The sequence below is a fragment of the Kryptolebias marmoratus genome, linkage group LG12, assembly GCF_001649575.2.
Source record: "Kryptolebias marmoratus isolate JLee-2015 linkage group LG12, ASM164957v2, whole genome shotgun sequence".
Lineage (NCBI taxonomy): Eukaryota > Metazoa > Chordata > Actinopteri > Cyprinodontiformes > Rivulidae > Kryptolebias > Kryptolebias marmoratus.
This window is the reverse complement of record NC_051441.1, coordinates 21,876,328-21,898,792: the sequence shown is the minus strand read 5'-3', so window position 1 is coordinate 21,898,792 and position 22,465 is coordinate 21,876,328. Positions and strand designations below refer to the sequence as shown.

The window sequence follows — 22,465 nt, the reverse complement described above, 5'->3', positions numbered from 1 at the left end:
AACAGTTTGGGGTTTACTTTGTACTTGTAACATTTAAAGGCCTAGAATTGCTAAGAATAGGAATGCATATCGTCCACCACATTTCATCACAGAATTTTAGATTTAGACCAGTTACTGTTGAGAAATGACAGAATTGTAGCTATTTTGGTTAAACCCAAAAAATAATGTTATGGCAATCCCATGTGATATTGTGAGATGTCACACTCAGAGTATGTGTTGTGACTGACTCTCAGCTATTACCATATAAAACCTTAGCTCAATATTTATAAAAATGGCCGAGTTTCATCCATTTTTGTGTTGGCTAATTGCAACAACCATCTTGAGTTCGATTGACTCAAAAAGTTGTAAATGTACTTCCATTGATTACTTTCTGAAAGTTTTATTAAAATTCATTTTGTGGTTCGTGAGATATTTTGCTAACAGACAAACTGGGTTGACTCCAACAGTTAATGTAAACTTATAAGCAAAGTTTGTGCACAAAAAGCAGCCCTTAAAGTATGTTGTGAATAACTCTCAGCTACTATCACACCATATTTTAACTCAATATCTGTAAAACTGACAGTTATAATTACTTTTATGGTTTTTTAGGCTCAGTTGACTTTGGTAGCCATCTTGAATTGAGTTGACTCCAAAAGTTAATCAGTCATAGATGTACATCTAATCATTACTTTCTGAGAGTTTATTTAAAATCTGTCCAGTTCATGAGATATTTTTCTAACAAAAAGACAAAGAAATTTCATCACTCTACCTTCGCTTTTTAGCAGCAGGTGATAATAAAAATGACAAGTGTAACAAAGATGGCGACTTTTGGTTGTATTTACTGCCTGAGCAATAATCTGTAGTAATTTTGCAGCATTGTTCTGAATGACAGACTGTGGAGACACTAAGAAGCTGCTTAGGTGTGTAAGCTGCTAACAGCAGCTAAATAAAGCAGTTCATAATTGGATCAGACTGGGGCTGTTCCTTCGAAAGTCAAAGTGAAGTCATGACTGAACGCTCTTCGTCACGTAGGTAAACGGTAAACAGGAGCTCTGAGTACATGTACAATTATCATGTACAATCATGGTCCAGATTTAGATCTTTCAGTATCACTTGCCACCAAAAGGTGAAATGTGGGCAATCAAGTTTTTGATGATGTCTGTATGTGTGTTTTTATGTCTCTCTTTTAGCAAAAAAATCTCATGAACCACTGGACAGATTTTAATGATACTTTCAGGAAATAATCACAACTGATAAACGTTTAAAATCAACCCAATTTAAAATGGCTGCCTCAGTTAACTGGATTTTGCTTTACTAACCTGTGTCTAAACATTTTATACAATGTTTTTGTTGTTGTTGTTTTTTTTATTCATTTACCTTTTTTGGTTTCCATACAGGAAATGACATAATAGCTTGGATTAGCAACAAGATGAAGAGCACTCCAGAAGGTAAACTTTGGAAAGTTTAAACTCTAACACTAGTCAAAATCTTTAAACAATTGTATACTGAAAATAAAATCAGACTGCCAAGATTTAAAAATCATTATTCCCTTGTTGGAAGAAACAGCAACACATAACTAGTTAAGTAGTTAAAATGTTAAATAGCACTTTGTGTTAATGTGAGTGCTGAATAACAGCTGAAATCTGGTGAATCCTAAATTGTTAACTGAATGGTTAAATAAAACAAGCAGAACAGAAGCTAAAACCAGTAAAACTATCATTTTAAGCTAAAATTAACAACACTGTAGCTCAAAGTTTAAATTAACTTTACCATAGCTAAAAGCTAAAATTAGCAAACCTATAAGTAAAATTAATAAACAGCATAACAGAAGCTAAAACCAATAATTAGCAAAACAGTAGCTAAAATCTAATTGCAGCAAATACATAGCTTTGAACTAAAGTTAGCTTACCTGTAGCTAAAGGCTAAAATGAGTAAAAACTAACTAAAATCTAAAGTTAACAAACTTATAGCTAAAGTTACAAAGGCAGTAGCTACAAGGTAAAAGGACTATAAAAAGACAAAAACAGAACAAGTACGCTAATTAGGATTTCAGAGGACAATGTTTTGGAAGAAATTAAAGAGATAATGTATGTCTATGGGGAATTTTTTTGTAAATAAGATTAAATAATACAAAAGATATACTTACAATAGTAAAAGTCATAGCACACTGTTCCTAACTGAGCTGACATTTTGATATTTAAATGAATAAATTAGCAGTTTGTAGTCATAATAACAGATATAGAAGTAGTTTGATAGCAAAATACATACAGAAGAATTTATAAATAGGAAAACAATAGTGACTCAGCATTAGCACAAATATGAGAAATGTGCTTTTTAACTGATGTACTCATTTTTATAAAATTCTTCGTCCATATGACCATACAGCTCCAAAATTGCTCTGTTTGCTCCATTTAGACTGACTGATATGATTTTTTTTTAAAGTTAGTTTTCTATCCCACGGTGCTGTGCTTGTAATAATAAAATAGGAGATGACAGTTTAAACCAAAGAACTTTATTCCAGCAATTGCTGACATTTCTTTATACAGAACAGGGCTTTCTCTACAATCTCCTCTCTGTGCCTCGAACACAGTCTCCTTTATAAATATTACATTTAATATGAATATTTATTTAAATATGAAAATGTATTTTGTGTCAGTTTTGGTTAAAAATTCAACATTTATTATCAGCTTAGTTCCAGTGTCTGAAATCAATATTGTTTCATCTATCCATGGGTCCATTATTTGCTGCTTGTTCCAGATCAGGGGGGAGCAACCCTGGTCCTGGAGGGCCACCATCCTGCAGGTTTTACTTGTTTCTCTATTAATTGTGGTAATTCTTTGCCAAATATATGATAAGTGTACAATTTCTTTCCAGCAGTTTTAACAAATGATATTTAATTGTTTTATTGTATTTCATGGTGGCAACTAAATGGATTTCAAGTAGACTAATACTGAAAACTACTGACACCACATCAGGTCACAATCCCATTGTGTTTCATATTAATGTTTCCAGTAGAGTATGGTCAGGTATCAGTATGATGTACTCAGTTTCACAGATCATGTTCCGAGGTGACGGTGTATGAGGAATGAGCTTTAGATCCAGTTCAAATCTTTTCCCCCGCAATAATGTTGACAACCTGAATTATCTTTAAAATAACAATAAGTTTCATAATGCAAGTTTTAGCTCAGTATAGATGTGACTAAAAATCAATCTGCACCTTTCTCTTATTTTTGCACAGTTTTTCTCTGTCACTCTTTCTCTTTTGGCATCAAATTGTGTCCTGTACTGAAACGCTTAAGAATAAAGGAGAGGAGAGTGAGGGACGGGTAGGGGCTAAGAGATGTGATGTGATCAGAAAAGGATTGCTTATTACTGGACAGTAAATAAAATAAAATAAAATTATCTTGGCCTCAAGTTGCGCCAGCCCACATGGCAAATGCCTGGTATGCCCAATCACCGGTTATATGAACAGAATTTGTATATAACATTACAGCTGCTGTCTGATGTTCCTGTCCACTCATCATAGGCATGAATGTCAGATTAATTAAAGTTTTTTATTTATTTATTTGAATTATTATTTTTTCCAGGATTGAATGATTCTACAACATACAACTTCAGTTTAAAAAAAAGAACAAGTTTGAATTCATTGTGAATTTTCTCTAATCCATACTGGGCTAAAATACTCATAATTATATGAACAGTCCCACTAATATTTAGCTGAATGTTTCTTATCAAGTTGAACCCAAATCCCAGATTTTTTTTGTGCATCAACAATCTTCTGGTATAATTCTGATTGATATTTGACCACTTTTCAAGGCAGAATTGGTTGATTTCTTGGCACAGACCCAGCTTTAAAGCAGAGTCCACAAACTTTCAATCAGGTTGAAGTTGGGACTTTGGAAAGGCCATACAAGAAGCTTAATGTTGATCAAAGGTCTGTCCATAAAAGCCAGAACATCCTGTCCACCACACCATGCTGTTACAGGAAATCACACTGTACAACAAATCTGACTCTTATTGCAATTAATGCTGCCTCTGTTTTATGCACATTGTAAGTCTTATTTCTACATTTTAACAGTTTTTGATATTATTTTGCACAAACAATCCTTGCCTGGTTTGGGTTAAATTGATCCGAATTTACAAGGGCTTCTCTACCTCTCTCTCTTTTGAGGGCTTCAGGGGGGTTAAATCTTTTTTTTAGTTGTGCTGTTATAATGATCATTTTCCTGTTGCAGAAGCTCAGGTCTTCGGCACCATGTTAGTGGCATATGGGTTCATCTACCCCTTGCAGAACCACAAGAAGCTGGTGATGTGCAATGATTCCAGCCTCTACCGCTTCCAGGTACAACTAAACCCCCACCTTTTCTTGGAGGTCAAGGTTTTTGAATCACAACTTATCAAGACAGGTAGACCAAATTAGAAATGTATGCAAGATTTTTAGAAATAATCTGATTAATCAGCTGATATTGGCTAATTTTAAAAATGTCTGTACAAACTTTATTACCAAGTTGGAAAATAAAGATTCAACAGCAGCTACTACATACAGCTTTCTGTCGCCTACAGTTTAGTGTTTTTAAGCAAGAATGCTCTTCTATTGGAAGATGGTGTGGCAGTAAATAGGACTCAGGGATGTAGACTCATGTGAGGACTTGATGAACAAGAAGCTAGTTAATGAAATTAAACAAAAATGGCTGACGTGGTAGCAAGTAAAAACATATGAGGCACAGAGTGAATTGGCAGAGAAACAAACAAAATGACTGACAGATGAGCCGTGAGAACAGGGATTAAGGAGGCTGATCTGATGAGGTAAGTGGTGACAATGAGACCAACAACAGCAGGGAGTGAGAGGGGCTGAGGACTGAGAATGTCTGGAGACACAGGTAAGCACTGGAACAAACACTGACACACTGAAAAACCCAGAACGGAAATTGAGTGTACTTCTATAGCGCCAGTCTTTACAACACAATCTGTGCCCTTTACCCATCCACACATTCATACTGCACTCTGCTATAAGTGTACAAACTCTTCGAAGTTGTTGAATTTACAATAATTCAAGTCAAGCAGTTATTGTTATATTTCGTTAAATGAAAAATACATATTGACCAAAATTGATTTATTTTTGTTGTTGTGTAATGGACATCAGATACCCTGATTTCTAAAGCATCAGCCGTAGCAAAGTTTATATTGGTTGACCTCCAGATATTTCTACTCATTTAAAAATTATGTTATAGAAAAAAAGGATGATGTAAAGTGAAGTAACCACTGAATCACTCTGAATAGGTTAGATTTTCATCTTATTATGCTGTAAAAATCCCATAAAAAACAGCCATTTTGATTGGATTGACAGTTTTGTTTATTATTATTTTTTTATTTTTTACAATTTCTTTAATATGCTAGAGTGTTACTTACATAAAACAGAACCGATATTTGGTCTTCATGCAATAAAAACAGATTTTGCTAATTGTGTTAATACCTAATTATTTCAGACTCCGTACTTCTGGCCAACGCAGAAATGGGTTCCAGAGGACTCTGATTATGGTGGGTACAACATGTCATACTGTTATATGATATGCAGGGGTGGCTTGTGGTGATATGTGTAGGGTGGGCTAACAGATATATAATAAAACACTGCAGTTTGGATTCCAACAACAGAAGCATCCAATTTGAAATAAAGAAAATCTGCTATAAATTGACATTATGTTGTTTTTCATCACAAAGACAACCTTAAAACAAACCATGACCAAAAACCAAGCTTACAGAGCCTCTGTCAGTTGTCCCCTGCATCAAGGGTTTCAACTTTAATTATTTCAGATGATTTTTCCCAGTCAAACAGCTTTACGTTACACTGCACCGCACTCCTTGACACAATTACTAATCTCACTGATAAAATCAAACAAGACGTGCAATATTGAAAAGTGCAGTTTTTTTAAATGAGGCCTACCTTTTTTAAAAAGAAGCGACAACCTTTCTGGGATGCAAAATAATGTATAGGCTGGAGCTGATGTGGAGGTTGGAGACAGGAAGCTAAATGCTGACAGGGAACAGGTGTAGATGGGCATGGCAGGCTGACAATGAAAAAGTACTGACTGAGGGAGAAGAAAAAAGTAGCTATGGTGAAATTTATGTAAAAGATACCTGGTGGCGGGGGTTATATACAGTATCTGTGCATTACCATATACATTTAATAAACATTCCTTTGCAGGAAACCACACTGGTGGGCTCCTATATTAAAAAGTAGGAATGGAAAGTGTGTTCTAACTACTGAGAGATCACACTTCTCAGAAACAAAGGCTTTGACTGACCGTCAAAGCTCAGATTCAGGAGGAGCAGTGTGGAACAGTGGACCAGATCTTTACCTTTGTGGAGTTGCTCAGGGGGGATATGGAAGTTCGCCAGCTTACATGTGTTTCTTAGATCAGGGGAAGGCTTATGACCATGTTCCGTAAGGCATTCTGTGGGAGTATGGGGTTCCATTGTTGCTTTTAAAGGTTTTCTGGTCGTTGTATAACTAAAGCAAGAACTGTGTCTGCATCCTGGGCACAAAGTTGAACTAGTTTCTAGTTCAGCTTAGACTTTGCCAGGGCTGTCCCTTGTCTCCAATCCTGTTTGTGGTGTTTGTGGACAGGATCTCAAGGTGCAGCTCTTTTCACGAGTGATGGTAGGATGGAGTGTAGATGGATCTTTGGATCAGGGCCTCGTCTGCAATAATGAGGCTGTTGCTCCAGCCTGTTGTAGTGAAGAAAAAGCTGAGACGAAAAGCAAATCTTTGATTTACTGGTCTGTGTATATCATGAGGTATGGATCATGACTGCAAAAACAAGATCCCACGTCCAAGTGGCTGAAATGGGTTTCCTCTGAAGGGCAGCCAGGCTCAGCCTTAAGGCATTTACATACAACACAAGAAGCAAGAAATTGGTCCTCTACCAGGGCAGATTTTTTTTCCCCCAAAGCCCTGGTTTCGAAGTTCTTTTAGCTTGTTCTTTATACATCATCTACACAGAACTTTTTTTCTCAGTGGTGTCCAAGAACTATTGTATAATTAGTCAAAAATCTGAAGTTGGTGCATAGATTTAAAGGAGAAATGTTTACATGCCCATTTTTCTGCTGGTGCAGAAGTGTGTACAATAGATAGTTTTGAGGAGCAGCTGACCATAGCAGTCATATAACACATATTTTAAGGCATATAAAGACACACAAAAGGCTAATTCACAGAAAGAGGAAGCCGAAACATTTTGCATACACAAGAGCATTTTTCGAAAAGAAAATAATGTTACCTTTGCAGGGTTTCCCCCAGTGTATTATAAGCCTGACGGGCCGCCAGGCTTTCGCTACCCCCCCCCAAAAAAAAGCTAAGCTCTGCTTGTATATTGTAAAATACGTTTTTTATACACGTTTTTTTTTCCCACCCGCATCAACTTGACGCGTTCATCGCTGCGCAAGGGTGCACGCGCCAACAGTGACGCAATCGCGCTGTCCCCACCCCTGCGCAAAGGTCCCGCGCAGTGTTGCGTTGCGTGGTCGTGCACCTCCCAATTCTTGTAACTTCGCGCATGGACCGCGCACACTGCGTTCTGTTTATAATGGATGGTTTCGGTGCTCTAGTGGAGCTGGTTCGCCTGTGTTCACACCAAGTATAAACACCTCCACCGCGCGCTCAGGTCCGTGCTCTGTTCACGGAGTCCTGCAGGACTCTAATGAGCCCTGAGGCCGAGCCTCCTACAGCTACCTGGAGTTAGCATGTTGTCAGAGCCACAGTGATAAACATTATCTGGTTTAACCAACAATGGTTAGTTGAACTGAAGTTCAGCAGGTGGCTTTACAAGACTGAATATGGTAAGCATGTTTTGTTCTTAGTGAAAATATTATCCTTGTTTACCAGTAAAATGATGCTATTAAATTCAGCATTAGATATGTTTTGTTTTGTTGTTCCATGTAGTGATCCAACATGCAGCCTGTGCCACAAAAAGCACAGTACAGTACAGCATCTGTCTGTTTGTCAGAGTTCTCTGTTGTTATTCATTGGCCTGGAAGTGAGACGTGTGTTGGTGCTTTGTTTGCACTTTTTCATTTATGTTCATTTCATTTATTTGTAAATTTGACTTAAATTAGGATTTAAATTAGGTGCAAACAATTTGTATTTATTTTATTTGTATTTTTGTTTAAAAAAGTATTTCAAAAGTTCCTTTTTGTAAAACTGTAGTTGTGTAAATATTTGGCACAAATATCTTACAATATCATATAATAAATAGCCATATTTTCAACTTTCCTGTCAACTTTAATCATTTTTTTTTATTAAATCATGGTCGGCCGGCGAACGGTCACCTACCACCGGGCTTAGCCTCTTTTCTGGGGGAAACCCTGCTTTGTGACAAATTTGTAAAGGCCAAACGACAACAAAGAGACAAAAAAGTGGTGATGCTGGCAGGACTCAGTCAGTCCTGCAGAGGGAGAGTCTTATGAAGACTCCTCAGGAGTTCTTTACTTGAGTTTCTTGTGAAATATGAAAAGTCCTGGCCAAAACAAATTTTGTCCTTATTCTTGACAGCTTGAGAAAATTAACAAATTGGTTTGTGCAGAGAACGTAACAAGCTTTAGAGGTAAGGAGAAGAGCTGTATTTTGTGGGGGGAGTGTAACAAAGAACCTGCCTCACTCATTCATCCAGCTGCTCAGAGACTGCTCTGTGTCAGGCAGCTTGGAGTGGAGCCATTGCTCCTTCTCCTCGTAGGCTGCCATCTGATTAGGACTCCTGGGTTTGTTGAACATATCCCACTGGGAGATACTACGGGGCAAATCCAGAACTCACTGTACAGATTATTACCTCCTGTTTGTCCTGGATCCCCCAGAAGGAGCTGAGTGTCACTACATGAACTGATGGCTGAAGAGATAGATAGTTGTTAAACTGACATCAGTCTTCTCTATGTGTAAAATAGCAGAAGTATATTTCTATATAATGTAGCACAAGTAAAAATGGTTTATTTTTTATTTGTTATTTATTTCTATTCTAGCTATCTACCTGGCAAAAAGGAACATCCGTAAGAAAGGCATGCTTGAGCCCTATGAACAGGTACGTGTGCTCTTTTTTTTTTTTTTTAAACTTTATTTATCAATTTTCACAGCATGTTCCTTACAACATTCAAGTTTTATACAGTGCTGTCCATGCTAACATATAAAACCCTTACATGAAACAAAAAAAAACAAACAAAAAAAAAAACAATGAAAATACAAAAATCTGTTCACTTTACAGCTAACCAAAAGGAGCAGTAATTTAGTTACGATGGGGTACTCATCTTAAATGTTTCCATGTATTGTAAAAATGGCTGCCATGCCTTGACAAATTTAGCAGTTGAACCTGCCAATGTACATCTCATCTTTTCTAAATGTAAAAACCTCATGAGCTCTGCAAGCCACTGCTCATGTGTAGGAGGTGCCTCCTGTTTCCACCTCAGAAGTATCAAACGCCTCGCAATCAACGTAGCAAAAGCTAGTGTATTCGAATTATTCTTGGAAAATAAAATATTTGGAGGTATGACTCCAAAAATTGCAGTTAAAGCAGGAGAGTCAAATCTAACATTGTATATTTCTGAGAGTGTATTGAATATAGATGTCCAATAGGTATTAAGATTTGAACATGCCCAGAAAGTGTGAAAAAGGGAACCAACGTCTGACTTGCATCGGTTACACAAGGGGTCAGTCCCAGGATAAAACTTAGCTAGCTTTTCTTTAGAGATATGCAACCGGTGCAGGACTTTGAACTGAAGGAGCCCGTGCCTAGCGCATATAGAAGAGGAGTGTACCCTGTGAAGAATAGCTTGCCAGAGCTCATCTGTTAATGTAACTGCAAGATCTTTCTCCCAATGTGATTTAATAATGGAAAGAGAAGGAGATTGTAGATCTAGCAGTATAGTATAGATCTCTTTAATTACCCCCCTTTTATGAATCTTTATATCTATGATTTTATCCAGAGTCGTTTCCTCAGGTGGTTTAGGAAATGAGGGATATCCATTCTTCACAAAATGCCGCAATTGCAAATAGCGGAAAAAATGTGTACGCGGGATATTAAACTGTTCTATGAGTTGTGTAAATGATGCAAATATCCCATCAATGAAAAGGTGTTTTACCTTACTTAATCCATTTCTTTTCCAAATTCTAAAGGCAAAATCAGACATAGAAGGTGGGAACATATGATTTGAGCAAATAGGAGTTTTATTTGACATAAAATGTAGCCCAAATCTTTTCCTACACTGTACCCAGATCCTCAAGGAGTTATATAACACAGGATTGCATTTATAGGTAGATATTTCCAAAGGGAGAGCGGAGGTTAGTAAAGCAGGTAGGCAAGTCTGGCCACAGTTAAACGACTCAATGTGAACCCAAGAAGGGGTTTCTGTAGGAAAGTCACTAATCCAATATAGCATGTTTCGTATATTAGCTGCCCAGTAATAGGACTGGAAATTTGGCAAAGCCAATCCACCCACGGGTCGAGGTCTCTGCATAAAATCTTTACGTATCCTGGGGGACTTACTATTCCAAATAAAAGCAGAAACAAGTTTATCAAGAGTCATAAAGTATTTCTTTGGGATGTAACACGGAATGCATTGGAATAAATAAAGGAACTTGGGCAATATATTCATTTTTATAGAATTGACACGGCCTATTAATGATAGTGGCAAATTATTCCACCTTTGAAGATCTAATTTAGTATTTTCAAGAAGTGGTACAAAGTTCTTTTTAAAGAGATCTTTATATTTGCGAGTAACTTTGACCCCCAGGTAAGTCACGTAGTCCGATTTGACTTTGAAAGGAAAGTTCATAAATGAGATCTTCCTGGCTTTAGAATTTATACTAAGTAATTCACTTTTATGCAAATTTAATTTGTAACCCGAAATAGCGCCGAATTGTTCAAATATAGTAAGAGCATGGGGAAGAGAGCACAAAGGGTCCGAGAGATACAGCAGGAGGTCATCAGCATATAAAGATATCTTGTGCTCCTGACCAGCTCTGCAGATGCCCTTAACATTATCTTCTGCTCGCAACTTAATTGCCAATGGTTCAATTGCTAACGCAAATAAGAGAGGGGACAAAGGACACCCCTGTCTTGTCCCGCGGTGGAGTGGGAAGTAACAGGAATATAATGAATTTGTTCGAACACATGCCATAGGCGAGGAGTAAAGTACCTGAACCCAAGAAATGAATTTAGGGCCAAATCCAAATTTATTTAATATGTAAAACAGATAGTCCCACTCCACCCGGTCAAAAGCCTTCTCAGCGTCCAGTGACAAGCCGACTTCAGGGGCTGCAGTTGACTCCGTGTGTAATATGTTAAAAAATCTACGCAAGTTAAAAAAGCCATGCCTTCCCTTTACAAATCCTGTTTGATCAAATGAAATAATATGAGGTAAACATCGTTCTAGTCTGAGAGCCAGGATTTTAGACAATATTTTTAGATCCACATTTAGCAGTGAAATTGGACGATATGATGAACATTCAAGTGGATCCTTATTTGGCTTCAATAACAAAGAAATAGTAGCTTGACGAAGCGTTGGGGGAAGACATCGCCAGTTAAATGATTCAATAAACATATCTCGTAACAATGGAGACAAACTATCCTTAAAGGTCTTGAAAAATTCAACTGGGTAGCCATCTGGCCCCGGAGATTTTGCATTCTGCATTGAGTTAATTGCCAATTTAATTTCTTCTATAGTAATCTGTTCCTCCAATTGATCCCTAAATGTAGAATCTAAAGTTGGGATTTCCATCTTTTCAAAAAATTTATCAAACAAACCAGGCCTTTTTAAAGATTCTGATTCATAAAGGTTAGAGTAAAACATTTTAAAACTCTCATTTATTTTTTGTGGGTCCGTAGTGATCTGTCCAGATTGGGTTTTAATCTCAGGAATTAATCGTGCAACTTCAGATCTACGGAGCTGATGTGCCAAAATCCTAGACGCTCTCTCCCCATGCTCATACCACATTCCTCTAGACTTAAGAATCACACGTTCAGACTGTTCAGTGGAAATTAAATTAAACTCAGTTTGCAAAGTTAGTCTTTGTTTATATAAATCTGGAGACGGAGTTGTAGAGTGCTGTTTATCTAGTTGTGAAATCAGATCTGTCAGTTCAGATAAACGTTTTACCTTTTGTTTCTTAGTGTATGAGCAGTAGGATATAATGTGACCGCGTAAAAATGCTTTTAAGCTTTCCCAAACTGTACTGAGAGCTATACCAGGTGAAATGTTAATTTTTAAGAAAAAGTCAATTTGTTCAGAAATATATCGTACAAATTCTTTATCTGACAAAAGAAGAGGATTGAGTCGCCAAGAGTACACAGAACGTTTGTCTGGAAAACTAAGTTCCAAAATAAGCGGGCTATGATCAGATATAACTATACTATCATATCTACAAGTTTTAATATTAGGAAGTAGTTTTTTATCTGCAAAAAAGTAATCTATACGTGAATATGTTTGATGAACTGCAGAGAAAAAGGAATATTGTCGGGTATATGGGTATAAATATCTCCACACATCCACAGCACCATAATTCTGTAAAAATGACTGTAAAACTATTGAAGACTTCGGAAGTGGAAAGTTTTTGGTCGAGGAACGATCCAACACTGAGTCCATAACAGTATTCATGTCTCCTCCGAGTATCAGTTGGTGAGTATCAGTTAGAGGAAGGGAGTGAATCAAGTTATTGAAGAATTTAGAGTCATCAAAGTTAGGGGCATATACGTTTGCTAAAATAACAGAAGTGTTAAAAAGTGACCCAGTCACAATTATGTAACGGCCATTCGAGTCAGTCATTATATCCGACACTATAAATGGAGTGTTTTTATTGACCAGAATAGCTGCACCTCGCGCTTTACCACTAAAACTAGAATGAAAAATTTGCCCAACCCAACTTCTTTTAAGTCTTGAGTGATCTATATCTTTAAGGTGTGTTTCCTGCAGAAATGCTATATGTGCCTTAAGGTGACAGAGATGAGAAAGTACCTTATTCCGCTTCACTGGATGATTCAGTCCTTTTACATTCCAACTAACAAAATTAACATGGCAGCCATTACTTACAGAGGTAGAAGTATAGTCAGTAGGAGTCGACATCTACACACATGATGAGAGGAAACGGTCCAAATCCCATCGACTAATCTTGTTATTGGTGTACACTGTACTTTTGTAGTTAGTCAGCATCTGTGTAAATAATAAATGACATAAAGAAAACAAGAAACACACACACAAAGCAAGAAAAAAACCCAAAACATGTACCCACCCATCCCTTCACAATCAGTGTTGTCCCCAATTGACAAACACAACATCCCCAAAGCCTCTCTGCTTTCTATTGGAACCATTCACCATAAACTCAACCACAGTCCCAAACAAAAGTAAAGGGAAATCAATCTAAACTATAAATCACCCATTTACCCCAAGGCGCATTTGAGAGAGTCACATCCTCAAACATTATGCTTACATTTATATTTTTAAACATTAGAACGAACCCCAAAACAGCTAAAATAACATAACATAGGGTCTATTTAACGTCTAACGTTGACGTCTGGGCGGTACACCATACAGTGCGGATTGTATGGTAGAAAGTCCACTAACTAATACCGTTAACTACTCAGCCGCCCCCAGAAATATAAACAAACGAACCATTCTGTGCGCATCAGTCTGTAGATGCAGGAGTATCGCTCAAAGTTTTTCAGACAATTCGGAAAACCATCAACTAAATAATTATATGCATACATAAAACAACAACCGGAGACTATAAACAAAGAGTCCCTCTTTTAACATAAAAGTCCCAGGTTTCCCGTAATGTGAACAAATTAACAGTACCGTCTCATATCCTCATAGCCTTTCCTGTACTGATCACTCAGGAGAGGGACCAAACTTGGACTCAATAAAGTTTTTCGCTGTCTCAGGAGAATCAAACACTTTTGTTTCGCCGTTGATGGAGATTCGAAAGCGGGCAGGATAAATAAGACCATAGCGGACTCCATCTTTTTCCTGTAGTAGCTTCTTTACCACATTGAAGGCAGCCCGGCGTCTGGACAGGTCGATGCTGTAGTCGGGAAAGATGAAAATCTTCTCTCCTCGAAACTCCAACTTGCCTTTCTGTCTGGCCAGTTGTTGTATCCGCTCCTTCTCCTGGTAGTAATGGATCCGCACAATAAATGCACGCGGACGTTGTCCCTTCGAGGGCACCGCCGCTACCGCACGATGAGCTCTGTCCAGGAGTGGAGCCTTTTCCAGACCGCCTGGACCACCCAGTACGCCGAATAACAGGTCAGCAATGAATCCGGTGGGGTTCCCCTTCTCCATTCCTTCGGGTACTCCCACTATGCGTAGGTTACAGCGTCTTCCCCTATTTTCCAAGTCGTCTGTTTTTGCCAATAACTTTTTAAATTGGTTGTTCAGGTCCGCGTAGCCAGTTTCCACAATTTCCAAGCGGTTGTTCAAATTTTCCAGGCCTTCTTCATAATCAGCCATTTTCTTTGTGAATTCGTCAATAGCAGCTCGAATGGGTGAAACGGCTTTGGCGATTTCCTCCTTAATTTCTCCTCGTAGGTTTCCATTTTCCTCTTGAATTACTTCTTTAACAATATCGCGGAATGTAAGCAGCATTGCCTGGTCTATAGCCGCTTTGCTAGCAGCCTCCGGGTTGTTAGCTTGCGCCCCTTTAGCAGATGGTTTAGACGGCATTTTTCTTCAAGACAAGGCAGGAGTACGTGAAATAACGTCGACGGTCAGTTGCAAGTCGGAATGTCCAAAAAAAACTCGAGCCACTGTGGGTGATTCATAAACTATTTTAGCAAAAATGTTGGGACCTCGTGGTTCGCACGTCTACTCCATAACGCGCCCCTAGCGGTCTCCGTACGTGTGCTCTTGAAATAAAATCATGTATGTGCCTTTAAAACAAATTAGAAGCTGCAAAACATTGTGTTTAAAAATAATCTTTATAAAACATAACTGAGACAATTATGTAAAAAAGGCAAATTGGTTATGACCAAAAAAGAAGAAGAAGAAGAGAAAGATGTTATGCAAATCAGTTCTAGGATTTCTGCTCATTCAATTATCCCAACTTTAATGATATCTTATCTGTAGTTTGTGTTGGCCTAAACAATTGTTGTTGAGTGGCAAAATATAAATAAAGAAACAGAGACCCTGCATATTTCAGAAATGTTTGTTGTCATGAAATATTACATTTACTCCAGCACTTACCATAATCAAGCCTAATGTTTCAGGACAATAAATATTTACTTCTGCAGTAATTGTCTGTTTTTTTTATATTGCTGTTAGCGTTTTTCTTGATATAACAGCTGGCAGTAATGCAGTCATTTCATTTGCATTTTCACCAGGCACATTACAACCACCTTCATGATTGGCTGAACCACAAATGGGACTTCATTGTCATGCAAGCTGCTGAACAGTACAAGTAAGTGACAAAACAAGGCTATGTGTTTCTAAACTCACAACCAAAGTCATCTCAGGGCATTATATAATAAAAATCCAAATCATAAATGCAATATTTTGTGTTAACTCTAACAACAAAGTATGTATTGTGAAACATTCTCAGCTTCCACCATATAAAATTTTAACTCAATATTTGTAAAATTGTGGTGTTTTGTGTTGCCAGTTGGCTGTTGCATTCATCTTGACTGTGGTTGACTCCAAAGGTTCATCAGTTGTAGATGTACATTCATTAGTTACGTTTTGAGAGTTGCATTACAATCCTTTAAGTGATTCTTCATATATTTTGCTAAAATGACAATAAACAAATAAACACACATACCGACACAGGCAAAAACCTTATTGCATGCCTCTCACCTTCCAGCAATGAGTAACAAAAGGAGTCATAATATTTTTGGAAACTGCTTCACTCTTGTGCTACACATATTTATATAAAAATCTGCTTTCAAACATATTCAGATTTTTCCAAGACTATATGAATCATATATTGCCAATGAAGAGTCTAGACAGACTTATAATAAAAAAAAATAATAAAAATAGTGTCAAAACTTTAGACTGACGCTGTAACTAGCAGAATCAGTTTAGGCAGCCAGTTGAATCCACTGAAGCAGAGAACCATCCAGTGAACATACATTTAGTAGATTGTCTGGCTGGGCTGATTCTGCTACAGGAAGAATTTACAGTTAGATCAGTTCAAGCTGACATCCTCACTTCCCTCCTGTCTTACCTGTGTGTTTCAGGGCTGGGAGGGACAGGAACAAACCGGACCGAGTCATCTTTGACTGCCAAGAGAGAGCTTACTGGATAGTGAACAGACCTCCGGTCAGTTTTTCTGCTACTGTACATACAGTATATATACATACATCAATCAGCCACAACATTAGGACCACTCACTTAGGTTTGTACTATTATTTAAATTTGTAGTTTGAATTATTATTAAAAATATGTTGCAGTATGCCACATTAGGGATGTGGTCTCATTTAGTCTCACCTCTTGAATGAGCGGCAGCACCACTTTCTGTGTGAATAGAACAGGGTGAAGGGGCACAAAACACATTTCTCCAATTTGGACCAAATACAGTGAGTAAAATAAGTATTTGGTCACCCTGCCACTTTGCAAGTTCTCCCACTTAGAAATCATGGAGAGGTCTGAAATTTTCATCTTAGGTGCATGTCCACTGTGAGAGAAATAATCTAAAAAAAAAATCTGGAAATCACAACGTATGATTTTTTAAAATTAATTTATTTGAGTGTTACTGCTGCAAAGAAGTATTTGAACACCTGTGAAAATCAATGTTAATATTTGGTACAGTAGCCTTTGTTTGCAATTATAGAGGTCAAACGTTTCCTGTAGTTTTTTACCACGTTTGCACTCACTGCAGCAGGGATTTTGGTCCATTCCTCCACACAGATCTTCTCTAGATCAGCCAGGTTTCTGGGCTGTTGCTGAGAAACACGGACTTTGATCTCCCTCCAAAGATTTTCTAATGGGTTTAGATCTGGAGACTGGCTAGGCCACCCCAGAACCTTGATATGCTTCTAACGGAGCCACTCCTTGGTTATCCTGACTGTGTGCTTCGGGTCATTGTCATGTTGGAAGACCCAGCCACCTCAGGTAGACCTTCAATGCTCTGAGGTGAGGAGTCAGCCCAGAACTACAGGGGAGGAGCTGGTCAATGACCTGGCACCACTGTTTCCAAGGTTACTGTGGGTAATACACAAAAATCATGCATGGCACGGAAGGTTCCCCTGCTTAAATCAGAACACGTCCAGAGGAGTCATGGGAGAAAGTTATGTGGTCAGATGAGACCAAAATAGAACTTTTTGGTCTTAATTCCACTTGATGTGTTTGGAGGACGACCATCCCAAAAACACCACACCTACTGTGAAGCATGGGGGTGGAAGCATCATGCTTTGGGGTGTTTTTCTGCACATGGGATAGAATGACTGCACTGTATTAAGGAGAGGATGACCAGGGCCATGTATTGTGAGATTTCGGGGAACAACCTCCCTCCCCCCATTAGGATCACTGATTTGCCACGAGATGAGATCTTGCATGGAGCCCCAGTCCGAGGGAGATTGACAGTCATGTTTAGCTTCTTCTATTTTCAAATAATTGCTCCAACAGTTGATCTTTTTTCAATTGCCCTGTAGCCCTTTCCAGCTATGTGTAGGGCTACAATTTTGTCTCTGGAGTCTTTGGCCAGCTCTCTGGTCTTAGCCATGTTAGTAGTTGGAGTCTTACTGATCGTGTGGGGTGGACAGGTGTCTTTATGCAGCTAACAACCTCAAACAGGTGCCTCTAATTTAGAATAATAAGTGGAGTGGAGGTGGACTTTTTAGAGGCGGACTAACAGGTCTTTGAGAGCCAGAATTTTTGCTGATTGGCAGGTGTTCAAATACTTCTTTGCAGCAGTAACACTCAAATAAATTAATTTTAAAAAATCATACGTTGTGATTTCCAGATTTTTTTTTAGATTATTTCTCTCACAGTGGACATGCACCTAAGATGAAAATTTCAGACCCCTCCATGATAACTAAGTTGGAGAACTTGCAAAGTGGCAGGGTGTTCAAATACTTATTTTACTCACTGTATGTGATGACTCAAATAGTCAGAGAACTGTGAATCAGATAATCTGCTTTAAAAAATAATAAAATTACATCTGTTTAGGTGAAGCTTTTTCAACCACAAAAGTTACTAAAAATGACAGTGAATTAATAATTTGAATGCTATTACTGACCTGTATCATCTTCCTGAAGATAGAAAGCTAAAGAAGTGGATTAAATTATATCAGTCGGTTAGTTTTACTGTTAGCTGGATTATCCTGGAACTCTGGGATGGAACCTGAAACCTAACGCCTGGCTTGTAGGTACCTAAATAAATGAGATATGGGGAGGTTAAATTAAGAAAACAGCTGTGCAAAAGAGGCAAACTTTTGCACAAAAAGATCTTTAAAGTACCTCGGGTCTTTTGTGAACCAAATATTAAAAGTAGCATCTTGCATCGACAGAGGAAAAAAAATCATTTGATGCTATTATATTAGAAAGGCTCATATTTTGTAGGCCAACATATTTCCTAAATTGTGAATAAATTTTAATGGAGCTATTAACTACATAGTTAGTTACTGTCCGGTTTGTGGAAAAAGGTACCGATGCTCGTATTACTGATGATAAAAAACTGTTTTTGCATTTCAACCCAAATAGGGCCTCTTTTATCAGAGTAATAATATACCCAGAATGACAGACACCACAAGTTAGTTGCTTAATAATAATATCTATGATTTGGAAAGGCTATTCCATCGTCTTGTTTGGATCTTTGAAGATGGTCTTTTCGCAAGCGTGTCTTTTTCCAATTCCAAATGTGTGTTAATATAATAGAGTCAAGCTTTTTAAAATAAGCATTTGAAAGAAACACAGAAAAACACTGGAACAGGTATAAATACCCAGGAAGACATTTCGACCACATTCACTCTCCCAAGCATACAAACTTATACCATTTAGCCAAATCTTGTTGTTTAAGTAGTAATTTATCAGAGTTATTTTTTTCAGATCTGAAAAATACTTAGTTACACAAACACCTAGGTGAACATAGCTATGCGAAGCAATCTTAAAAGGCACCCTAATATTTGCAAGAGTAGTGTTCTCCAAATTTAATGTCAAGAGCTCACTTTTATGCAGATTTAATTTGTACCCTGAGGTTTCCCCTTATTGAGTGAGAAGGTCCAGAACAGAAGGAATAGTTGTCTCTGCCCTGGAGACAACCAGCAGGAGGTCGTCAGCATAGAGGGATAATTTGTGCTCCATACAGCCTCTGGTAATACCATTGATAGAAACACTAGATATTATGGCTGTAGCCAAGGGCTCAATTGCTAGTACAAAAAGAAGGGGACTAAGAGGGCTGTCCTGGCGGGTCCCACGATTTAATATGAAGGATTTAAAATAGAAATGATTTGTTTGAACCATGGTTGAAGGGTTGGCATGTAATAACTTAATCCATGAAATAAATGTGCTACTGAATCCAAATTATGCCTAAAAGTGAAATTAACTGTGCATTTTTTAACATGGTGCTCACTGAATTTTGATTGGTTGTTAGTGTGGATGAAAATTTTTACTGAGTTTAAAGTATGTTTGGTATTTGTAGTTCTTGAGTTTTATATCATATTGCTTTAAATTCTTGAGTCCACCTTATTATTTCAGAAAATCCACAGCAGTTGGTCTCGTTGAGCCCACCCCTGCTCTTGACAAAAACATTTTTCATTTTTGCTCTGGCCCAGCAAAGATTTGATGTCAAGTTAGCGCCTGTTTTTTTTTTTTATTCTAGAGCCAGGGTTTACAGCAGTGGAAACAAAAAGAACTGGTTTCAAGCAAGCTCTGGTTCTGAGTTGAAAACCCCCTTAGAGATGTTTGTTTAATACAGGCATGCTTCCCCAAACCTTGAACCAGACTGTTATGTTACTCCTAAAAAAAGGCAAAGACCCAATAACGAGTGGTTCATATCTTCCCATCAGTTAATTAAAGGAGAACTGAAAAGGGTTTTGAAGCTAACATCAGTTGAAAGAAAATAATAAAATAGGCTTGTTGTAAAATTTTCCAAAGAAAAGAATAATACTGAATGTTGAAAAAAAAAACACTTGGGTGTTTTTGGAATTTTCCGTGACCACCCTGATGTGTGATGTCCACTGTGCCCCCAAGGTTTACAAGCATTCAGCAGCAAGTCGGTGAGCACGTGTGCAACATGCTTCAGTGTGCTGCAATTAATTGTTCGAACCGGCCAAAAAATGCCACTGGAGTTTAATTTTTTGGCTTCCTGAAAGATAAAAACCTTCCTCAGATTTGTCACCGAGGTGGGAATTACTATCAGAACTTGGATTCGGGCCACTTTAAAGACGAGCACTGCTCCGACCCTCATTAATGCTGTGGGCTGGTTTCACGCCAAAGAAGCAGACATTTTGCCAGGAGCAGTCCCAACTTTTTTAAAATTTAAATGAAAGGCAAATGGAGAGGCGGACATTGCCACAGAAAAAGAGACAAGAAACAAGCTTACCATAAGCGAGAATGCGCTCCTGTCATGAAGGTCTGAGCTGCCTACAGGCCGACAGCCTGAGATCAGTTTGTGATTCAGAGCAGTTTGTTATTGATAAAAAATATAGACAATCCATGTGTGATTAAACAAATGTCATATTCTGAAACTGCTATTTATTATTATTATTTATTGGTTTACTCTGGTGTGAGAGTGCATAAATGCTACTTTTTTAATGAGTTAGCATCGAGTTAGCAATGTTAGCTCTCTCCTGCTGTCTTGATTTAGTCTTTGTAATCATCAGAATCAGAATCTGAAGTGTTTTCACTTGATTCTGGAGATCAAGCTGTCGGTTCAGGTTCATACTAGTATTGTTGTATATCCGTTACTTCTGTGAAGCCTTCCGACATTTCTTTGTGTTCAGGTATAAGTTGACTAGTAGGGCCAAACCCTCCCTGGTGTTTAAAATAAAAATGGTAAAACACCTAATAAACACAAATTAAAAATATTGTATCACATTTTGTGAAATTTATAACAAAACTAGTGGCAGTCTCGAGAAAACCCCAGAGTCTTTCCAACGGGCTAACTTTTCACAGCCCCGTTCATTTAATGTCTTCTGTGGTACAGAATGATTGACAGCCGTCTTGTCCCGCCCCTTTGTTTTGCTGCTTATTTGGGCTAATTTTGTTCAGCCCAGGGTCAGCTCAAGGCCTCAGGCTTTAGCCAATGAGGGTGGACGGACAATAACGTGCCTTAAGCGTGAGTGTATGTGGGTGTAGACTAAAAGTACGAAGGTGAGCAAGATAAACACAAATGAGGTGGATTATTTAATTTATTTGTTATTTTATTTAATTTCTCACCTGTTTTCCTTAATGTCTTTGGTGGGAAAAAACGAAAGTGAAGAGGTTGGGGGCGAATAGACCAAAGGATATTCAAATATTCAGAAAAAGAAAAAGCAGCAAAATCAAAGTTTTTCTGTGACCTGGTTCAGTGAAAGAACTGGCTAACAGCAAGTGTAATTAACAAATCCTTAATGAGGTCGTTAATAACCTTTTTGCATCCCAGAAAGGTCGTTGGAGTGAGTTTCTCTTTAATAAAGGTAGGCTTCGTTTTAAAAAAACTGCACTTTTCAATATTGGACGTCTTGTTCGATTTTATCAGTGAGATTAGTAATTGTGTCAGGGAGTGCGGTGCAGTGTAATGTAAAGCTGTTTAACTGGGAAAAATCATCTGAAATAATTAAAGTTGAAACCCTTGATGCAACTGACAGAGGCTCTGTAAGCTTGGTTTTCGGTCATGGTTTGTTTTAAGGTTGTCTTTGTGCTGAAAAACAACAATGTCAATTTATAGCAGATTTTCTTTATTTCAAATTGGATGCTTCTGTTGTTAAAATCTAAACTGCAGTGTTTTATTATATATCTGTTAGCCCACCCTACAAATATCACCACCAGCTGCCTTTGTTTGTATCCAGAAAAGGCGGCTTCTTCCATTTCCACTAGTACAAAACCTGACAGTATCCTGGTTCTTCAGGAATCTGTTGGAGTCAGCTGAGGCACAGCGCAGGACGCAGGACAGCAACTCCGCCCCACAAATCACCCCACTTCAGCATTTATTGACTAAAACACTAAAACCAAGTTATTTACATTTTAGGTCAGATATATGGGTCCCTGGAATGCTGTCTGGAAGAGTTTCAGTAAATGACATACCAAAAAATGCAATGTTTCCATAGTCAATGAAAAATTTACTGTATTGATAAAAAAAATTCCCTAATTGAGCAACTCTTCCAGGGGTGGAAATTATTTTTTTTTTTTTACCAGCCACTCAAATATTTTACCAGCCACTATTTTTTGTTGTGAGAAAAAGTTATTTCATATGATGATGATGATGATGATGGAGGTGGGTGGAAGCAGTTGTGGTGCCCTACAAGCTGAACAACACCTCTTTCTGGACACTGCATGGAAATAACTAGACTTTTCTTATTTTATTTTTTTTATTTTAAACCATT

General features: G+C 37.9%; 1 protein-coding gene across 2 annotated transcripts in view; it reads left to right on the top strand.

Annotated features, from left to right (window-relative positions):
• Nucleotides 1-22,465, top strand: part of rgs9a (regulator of G protein signaling 9a) — a gene marked incomplete at its 3' end in the record, with an annotated part of 43,836 nt that overhangs the window by 6,393 nt on the left and 14,978 nt on the right. The window contains 7 exon segments of one of the 2 annotated variants that reach the window (XM_025002946.2): nucleotides 1,377-1,427; nucleotides 2,737-2,781; nucleotides 4,215-4,321; nucleotides 5,466-5,517; nucleotides 8,986-9,044; nucleotides 15,330-15,406; nucleotides 16,182-16,263. In XM_025002946.2, coding sequence (XP_024858714.1) covers nucleotides 1,377-1,427; nucleotides 2,737-2,781; nucleotides 4,215-4,321; nucleotides 5,466-5,517; nucleotides 8,986-9,044; nucleotides 15,330-15,406; nucleotides 16,182-16,263 — 473 coding nt within the window. 2 annotated transcript variants of the gene reach the window in all.